Source organism: Kryptolebias marmoratus, linkage group LG16 (assembly GCF_001649575.2).
Source record: "Kryptolebias marmoratus isolate JLee-2015 linkage group LG16, ASM164957v2, whole genome shotgun sequence".
NCBI lineage: Eukaryota > Metazoa > Chordata > Actinopteri > Cyprinodontiformes > Rivulidae > Kryptolebias > Kryptolebias marmoratus.
The window spans coordinates 20,708,959-20,717,513 of record NC_051445.1 but is presented as its reverse complement, the minus strand read 5'-3'; the positions used below and the strand labels follow the sequence as shown (position 1 = coordinate 20,717,513).

At 37.6% G+C, this 8,555-nt stretch overlaps 1 protein-coding gene and 1 long non-coding RNA gene across 2 annotated transcripts; both read right to left on the bottom strand.

Annotated features, from left to right (window-relative positions):
• Positions 1-866: 866 nt before the first annotated feature.
• LOC119617816 lies at positions 867-2,677 on the bottom strand. The gene is made up of 3 exons (XR_005234234.1): positions 1,649-2,677; positions 1,197-1,269; positions 867-1,082 (listed from the first exon to the last, which is right to left on the bottom strand). It is a non-coding gene; the product is annotated as an uncharacterized LOC119617816 (long non-coding RNA).
• On the bottom strand, positions 2,678-5,836 carry LOC108232234 (serine/threonine-protein kinase pim-3-like). Its single transcript, XM_025004534.2, has 8 exons — positions 5,522-5,836; positions 4,486-4,767; positions 4,133-4,288; positions 3,871-3,965; positions 3,728-3,778; positions 3,404-3,622; positions 3,047-3,227; positions 2,678-2,957 (listed from the first exon to the last, which is right to left on the bottom strand). The coding sequence occupies exons 1-8, from the start codon at positions 5,583-5,585 to the stop codon at positions 2,752-2,754; spliced, it is 1,254 nt and encodes a 417-aa protein (XP_024860302.2). The 5' UTR covers positions 5,586-5,836; the 3' UTR covers positions 2,678-2,751.
• Positions 5,837-8,555: the final 2,719 nt, after the last annotated feature.

Below are 8,555 nucleotides of genomic sequence, written 5' to 3'. Positions count from 1 at the left end.
ATACAAAATGAAACTTCTTTTATTTTACTGAAATTAAGGTAGGGATGACTAGCTCAGGTATCTTTTAAAACTTTTAGTCAAGATAATTTTCCATCTGTCCGTAAGATAAAACAAAGGAAAGTAGTGTTTTATTTAAACTTGGCCAAAAATAATAAAAAAAATAAAATAAAAAGAATTGTAACTTCTTCTCCTTCTTCTTGCTGTAGATCAGTCATCTCTGTGATCTTCTCCTTGTATAAAAAGCAGCTGCTTGTCTTACCAGACAAAATAAAAAATGATGTAAAACACAAGTTTTGAAGGTCTTATTATTGATTTTTGAGGCTCTTAACCATTGGCTCCTTTTAAATCAAGAGGAACTTTTATACCATCACCCAACCTGAACCCAGAACACAAAGATCACCAACCAGATGATCTTAAATGTTTAAAGACTTAAAACATGAAAACAGAGGTGATCAGACTTTACACAGGCTCCTTCAAACTTTAAGAACAACTCAATGAAACATCTCATATAAAACTATCCATAAAAGAAACTTTCAGTGCTTAAAAACATTGGTGTTGCAGTTAGAGCCATCCTGAAACTTAGATTTTACACTTTGTAGTTTTAGTGAAATGATTTTACTGATTTCATTTTTGTTTAAAGTTCTTATTGATTTTTACTCTGTTATGCAATGATAATTAATAGTTAAACATTTGTTTGGTGTTTCCTCTTGTATAAGGTTAAATGTACTTGCCAGATACCATTAAAAGTCATCTTAGAAATACAACAACAACAAAAAAACAAGTTCAACTTAAATCCAATTTATACCAATTTATTTAAATTTTTTTTTTTTTTTAAATCAGAGGAAACCAGCAGACTGAATCTTATTTTCAATTTGCAACTTCTTGCATTTTGAAATTGATTCAGTCCTCATCCTGAGCGAGCCTGAGGCCACAGCGGAGAGGAAAAACTCCCTTTGTTCAGGAAGAAACCTCCAGCAGAACTGGGCTCAGGGCGGGCGGCCATCTGCCTCGACCGGCTGGGGTCTGAGAGGACAGGAAAGAGACGCAGACCCACACAGATGTCCCGGGACCAGGAGACGTTTCTATGGGACAGAAAAACAGAGAAAAGGGTAAATATGTACACGGAGAGATTAAAAGAAAGGTAAAAACAGTGTGAAGAAGTTAGCCAAAACCTCCTTGAAGCTGTTCTGACTGACCTGAGAAATGGACTGAAGTCGTTCAGGATGAGGACGCTGCTCAGAAACTCGTGTCAAACATTTCTTCAACAATCTGGAAACCACAAAGACAAACATTACTGAATATTGAAGTGATCCACATTAAGGTTTCTTCAGAGGTTTGAATCGAAAATGACTAAAAGTTTCTGAAACTTCTTTAGATATAGAAGGATTTTACAAAGAACAATTTATGAATCACTAAAGTAAAACTCTGTTAAGAAAGATCATTTGTATCAGAAAATTATTATCAATTATTTTTAAATATTGTTATTATTGTATTATTATTTAAATCACAGCAAAAAAAAAAAAAATTCTTAACTCACAAACACAATTCTCAGACAAAATTTTCTTATAAAATTATGTTAAATGTAAAAAAATCAGATGTTGAAAATCTTTGATTTTTTTAATATTATGTAAAGTTAGTATTAAATTACTTTTGATTTGAGGTGGGTGATGTCAAAGCAGGGTGGGACGCTGCCCTGGGACGCTTTATTCGCTTTCACCTAAAACTCAAAACAACATAAAAAACGAACAAACAAACAAAAAATCCTCATTTGACACTTGTTTTTGTCTCATCTTACTGCTGCTGTTCAGATGAGACAAGGAAAGGTGCGACAAAATAAATTTATTTATTCAGTCATGATACAGAAATAATGCTAAATAATGCTAAAGAAATAACTATTAAAAAGATCATTCACTTACACATTTCCTAAACCTGCTAAACAACAAACAACAGATGAGAGACGGGAGCACCCTGGACAGATCGCCTGTCCATCGCAGGGTCCACACAAAGACACAAAGACAGACAACCATGCATTCATTCACACATAAGAGTATTTTATTTATTTAGAAAGTCCAATCTCCTTCATGTGCATGTTTTTGGAGTGTGGGAGGAAACCGGAGTGCCCGGAGTAAACCCACGCGTGCACGGGGAGAACATGTAAACTCCACACAGAAATGCCCCAGATGGGATTCAGACTGGAGGCCTTCTTGCTGTGAAGTGACAGTGCTAACCACCTCACTACCATGCAGCCCATGGATTTTAACATGCTATCAAACCATTTTTTACCCCTAAAATTTGTCCGTTTTTATTCCTATATAAAGGTTCTGTATCTGGACTGAATAAAGTAATAAATGAAAAAGACAAGTAAATTTAATGATCAAAGTGTGTGAGTCGTGTGTTAGTGTGTTTCACGTGAACCAAGGATGACACTGAAGCTCCTCCAGGGTGGGACGCTCTTCCAAGGATACAGTCAAACACTTCTTCAGGAAATCCCGGCAGTCTGCGGGGTGCGAGGGAAAAGAGTGACGAAGGTTAGGGCTACAGTAGTTCAATGTAGCATCAAAGACAAAGAACAGATTTATTAACTCACTGAAAAAACAAGCTAAACACCCAGAAGGATTTATCTATATATGATATAATTTATCTTGCATGGAGATAAGTGAAGGGTATATAAATAATTTGCATGTTCAGGCACCAGAGGGTGTAAATTCTGGCAGCTCAGGTGGAGTAAAGTCTGGGTGCCGAACTGTTCTGTCAGATGGCGAATTTGTCACAAGTGTGTGTCTTACCTTTCGAGAGAAAGTTGCTGATCCTGATCTTTCGCTTTAGGAAGCTGGTGGACTTGAAGTTTTTCTTGTGGAGTGTCTCATACAGGACCACTCCCACCTGCCAGACTGTCGTTGATTCAGCGCTGTACATGTCCTGAAACAACCACTCAGGAGGGACGTGAGCCCAGGTGCCTGACAGATACATCAAAATAAGACATTTAGGAGTATGAAGACATGGAGAGGCTCCGTGTTAAAAGGCACTTAAAAATTAGAAATCCTACCAATAAAATCATCAAAGATAGTCTCGTATTCGTCGATGGAGCTCAATCCAAAGTCGATCAGGCGAATTCTCGGGACTTCTGAGCCGGTCTCAATTAAAATATTATCGATCTTGATGTCCCGATGGAAGATGCTTTGGCGCTGAAGGTGCATCGCAGCATCAATCAGCTGCTTCAGTATAACCTGAAAGGGAAAAATATCTAAATGTCAGCAGCTGAAGAGGCCAGGGTGGTGATGTGATGTGTTTTATAGTTCTGACGCAGGTCATTTATAATCAATATGAAACAATAAAACAAGCAGAATGACTGACAATATCTGTGAAACACACACAAACTCACACAGATTGTCCATCAGCTTACCTTGGCCTCGTCTTCTGTGAGGCAACCTCCGTTGTTTTCTTTGTAGCTGAAGAGGTCCTCGGCAGGAACTGGTCTCTCCATCACGATGATCAGTTCTTTTCTCAGATCGTACCAGTCCAGGAGGGAAACTGGGGCTGACGTCCCCGGTGAACTAGTTGTTTTTTCCTCTAGTCTCAACATGACAGCTACCTCCACAGAAAGCCGCCTTCCATTCTCATCCTGAAACATAACAACAAAGAGGAGAGTGAGGGAAAATCAACGTATAAATCATCTATAATCCAGTAAGAAGGTGAGTGTGCAGATTAGAAACAGCTGCTCACTTACACGTTGGTTGCAGTAAAGGTTGTTGTTTTCAGGGATGTGTTTGATTGCCACCTACAAGATACAAACAATACTTTGCTTAGAGCCCTGATCATATTGTGTTTGTTAGTATCTGGAATGTGACAGTGTGTGTTTGTAATATTTACTGGTAAATTATCGGCCCTTCGATAACCAGCGAACACAGATCCACAGCCTCCTTCCCCGAGTGAATCCTGCTCCTGATACTTTGTCATAAAATCAGCTAAACACATGAACACATATATTAGTTTTATAATATATCAGAAGAACATCAGTGATTATTTACTCATGTTACCTAAACTTTAATATGTACTCCATCTTGGCTATAAGTGTCTTAATAGTGACTATCTCACATGAAACCAAACTGCACAATAATAACCGAACACTGACCTTTTTGGGTTTCTTCTGTGTTTGTTTTTTTCTCCGTTCTCTTTGCCTTCTTCCTGTTAGGTGGTTCTTCAGCATCATCTGCCTTCCTCTTCTGCTTCCTCTTCCTCTTGTCTCCTTCAGAAGGATAGTAGTCCTCCATATCATTGCTAGTGGAGTCTAAGAAAGAAAAAAACAAATGAAACATTAGCACGTTGTTCACACGCACTATAAAAACAAAGTGCAAAATAAGACTTAGTTCTGGTTATTTTTGTCATTTGGGGAAATTGTTGTCTTTAGATCTGCATGCCAACAGTGACAGCCATTATACTTTACATCTAAAATGTAAATATTTACAGTTATTAATAAATCTTTACCAGTGTCCATTGAGGAAGACGTAGCCTCTTCAATCAATATAAGGTCTAGTCCCCTTTTCTTCTTGGCCGGCCTTTGTCCTTCTCCGACGTCAGTGATTTTTCTCTTTAACTTTCTGGTTCTTTTGACCCGGTCGTCAGGTTGTGTAGAGGGTCCAGGTTCTTCTGAAACTCTAATTCTCTTTCTGGGAGGCTCATCCTCATGAGTGGCTTTTCTTTTCGATGCCACTGTTCTGTTGCTCCCTGAAGACACTGGATTGAATAGTATCATCTCGCTGTCGCTCTCTGCAAACGAGAAAATTCACGAAGAATGTCAGTTTGTACTGAATTTTTTGTGCTTACCTTTTACACGCCTTTTCAAAAAACACATGAATTTTGGATGTTTTTTCACATGTGGGAGAATTGACCACATGCGGTGACAGGAACATGTCTAAATTGGCCCAAACCATGTTTCACATCTGCAAATTTAGCACAATTCTACATCTGAAAACGTGTTTTTCTGCCTGCGAAGATAATGTACTTTTGTTGCAAAGCCACACATCTGCAAAAGATGTGCTTTACATGTTATTTCATCATGTATTCACAAGTGAAAACATGATTTTACACATGTGAGGTTTGTGGGTTTTGTCACAAAAGTAAAAAAGATCAGATCAGATCAAGATGGGAAAAGTATCAAACACATGAATACTGACAAAATATTTCACTTTTTTAACTTCAAAATAAACTCCAACCTGTACTAACTTTCACTCTTCAATGTTTAAAGTTGGTAAACTGATTGTCTATAAACATTTTACTTTGTGTCACTGAAAACTCAGCTCTTATTTTCCCTAAACTGCAAACTCATAAATCACAGCTATGAACCTGGTTTTGTATTTCTGCTGACAGATCCCTGTACACAAAACTATTTCAAGCTTTTTCAGTGTAAAGTTGGTGTTTAATAGTGATTTCTTTTAATTTCAGATCTAAAGTTTTTACCTAATAAATCACACAGGCAACTAACACGACTTCAAGAAAGTTTTTACCAAAGTTTCTGACTTACCTGACTCTTCCTTAATGGCTGAAGTTCTGCAAGTGGTTGTGTTTTGTGTGGAGTCGTTCTTCATGATGGTTTTAATAAATTCCCGGTGCGATATCGTTAGCAACAAGTGTAAATAGTCTGGAAACTTGAAGCTTGGTGTGTGCCTTTCAGCACAGTCAGAGAGTTTATGAGCGGAAGGTAGAATGTTGGAACTTCTGTTTGTGTGATATCAAAGGACGTTCAGAATGTGAAAACAAACATTGATTGGCCCTTCCAGGTATTCTGATGTTGCCTAGCAACACTCTAAGACTCTTACCTATAACCCGGTGGAGTCCAGTCCTGGTTCTAACGGGCCATTATTCTACTATTTTTTGCTGTTTCTCTGCTTTGACACACCTACATTGAATGAAGGCGTGATTAACAGGCCTCTGCAGAACTTAAAGAACTCAAACTTCTTCTAGAAGCATGAATTTATTTTGTTTTTGTTCTTTTTAAAGTAAATAAAATATTCGTAAGATATGTAAGACATGCCTTACCTTAAGTATCTAAGGTGAATGGACAGGTATTTTTTATTTAAAACAATTTAGTAATATTAGTTTAAAGCAACATATAGATACAGTCTGAACTTGAATAACACGTTATCAAGTTCGAGGACTCCAGAGTACTTTACACTACAATCAGACATGCACACATTCAGCCACACATTCACACACTAAGTTTTGTTAAGTTTGTTATTTCACAGCACAATAAAAAGAGAAATGTATCAGACAAAAAATAATGATAAAAGTTAAAATACAGGTCAACTTTTATTTAAACTTTTGTGTAATAATTTAGGTTGATGCTAGATGTGTTTGAACAACTCTGAATCACTAAGGGCATAAATAAATCAAATCAATTAAATTTTTACAACAAATTAGAAAAAATAGTTTAAAAAATACATATTACATTGTGTCATTACATTTTTTTAAACAAAAACTAATCTAAACTGTAGAAGCAGTGTGTGAAAAACTATGGGTACACATGGCTGAGTACGTCACAGAACCACCTTTAGCAGCAAAACACTTTAAGTAATCATCTTCCATTCGACCCGATTACATTTTCTCAAACTGTTACTGTTGCCTCCTTTTATTTGCAGTGTTTCTTCAGGTTATTTACTAATTTGTTTCTGCACAGCTTTCTTAAAGTCTCATCACAGCATTTCAGTCAGGCTGAGGCCTAATGTTTGACTGGGCCTCATGTTTGACTCCAGAATAGATCAGTATACAAGGACATAATGGGGTACTCAATATACAACAAGTTGTTTAGGTGCTGCGGCTGCAATTCCAAGTCATTATATCTCCACCACCATGCTTGATAATTTGTATGGGGGGTTTGTGCTTGTATGTTGTGGTTGGTTTGACACAAATGTGGAGTAGCGGATTATAAACACACTTCCTCTTTGGTCTCATTTGTCAAAAAAACAGCAGGGTAGTTAAGATTACAATGGCCATGGCATTAGTTATTAGACTGAATGATTAAACAGAAATATATCCCTTAATAACTGCTGTTTGTGATTAAATTTGCTATGCCTTTAATTTATGATGTCTTTCCTTCTTATTTTTGTACAAACACACACAAGAATCCATCAGAGCAACAACCAACCAACAAACAGCCAAAACATTGTTTTTGATGAAGATGCACTTCACTTGCTGTTATTTAAAAAGAAAATCTACAGTGCATGAATCGATCTAAAGGGAACAAAAAAAGTGTAAAGTAAATACTGTATTTAAAAAAGTCAGCCCTTCTGTCATTAGTATATGACACGATATTTGTTCTTACCATAAACTTTGTTATAAATTTCTTTTCACATTTGCAGAAATGTAACTGATTCAAAACTGTGGATCCTTTGGAAGCCCCGGATATCTAAAACAGACTTTAACTTTGGAGCGCTACAGATAGGCAGGTATCAAATGTGACGTGTCCTGTCCCACCCTGGCAGTTTGTTGGCTCTGCTCCCTGATTCTAAGTCCTCATACGGAGCAATCTCAGGCCAGGACTTTCCTGCAGTCCCAACCCCAATCCTAACCTTAACCCGAACCCTATAATTAGCTCTTTTGGAGGGAAAACAAACCACACACACGGCAATTTTTTGGTAATTGACTGCAAGTAGAGTTTAAATGGTCAGAGACAGATACGCACAAACACACGCACATGCATAAACACAGTCGCTCGTGTACACAGTGGTCGGGTGCAGCTGCGGCATGTGCGATAATGAAGCAACCCTTGGAGGGACTCATCTGGACCATATTATATCATCTCCCTGGAAACAGTCTACCGCTTTAAAATAGGAGTGTTTGCTCGCAGTCAGCTGCAGCATGATGTCATTCAATATAATGTCTACAATCAAGGGAAATAAAAGATATTTAACGACATGTGACAGTGCAAAGCAAAGTGGTTTCCTTAAATTTGGAGATTCTTGTGGTGCCGACTGATTTAGTGCTTCATTTGTGTCCAAACAGAGACTTGCCTTGCACCTGTTTTTTGTCCTCTAAAAGGAATTAACTGTTTTTTTTTGTTTTATCAAACCAAGCACATTAAAGCAGGATGTTTATGTCTTCATTCTTGTGAAAACTATGTGGAAAACCAAAAAGCACCTAAACTGTGTAGTTCACACAGTGTTCCAGGTGTTCCACTTTTCTAATGAGTCTCAGTGAACTACTGACTTCACAGCAGTCTATCGGTGTCCCCTCCTGGTGGGGCTTGAATTACTAACCCCCACATCTGGACAGGGGAGTTTTACAGTACATTTACAGTTTTACAGTAGAACCATATGCGGGCAAAATATTATAATTGCACACGTCAGTGAGAAAATGTTCACTATAAACTGTCTTGACTCACAACTTGTATTTTTTTTGTTCTTTATTTGAATAATAACAATAAAGCCACAAGACTGTCGTCGTTTGGTTCATATAGGACGTCCATCTTTATGAACTGAAGCGCGAGTTTGTCCCTCTTGCCTCAGATTGGTGGTGTCTGGTCTGTTTCCCGAGCAACAACTTTATTAAAGACTGCATCT

Bases quoted from the DNA above. Each gene is read 5' to 3' on its own strand.
- LOC108232234 (XM_025004534.2), bottom strand. From the start codon at position 5,585: ATGAAGAACGACTCCACACAAAACACAACCACTTGCAGAACTTCAGCC. The intron at 4,289-4,485 runs GTAAAGATTTAT...TTTCTTTCTTAG, and splicing joins GTCTTCCTCAATGGACACTG to ACTCCACTAGCAATGATATG. The intron at 3,779-3,870 runs GTAAATATTACA...TGTATCTTGTAG, and splicing joins GAAGGGCCGATAATTTACCA to GTGGCAATCAAACACATCCC.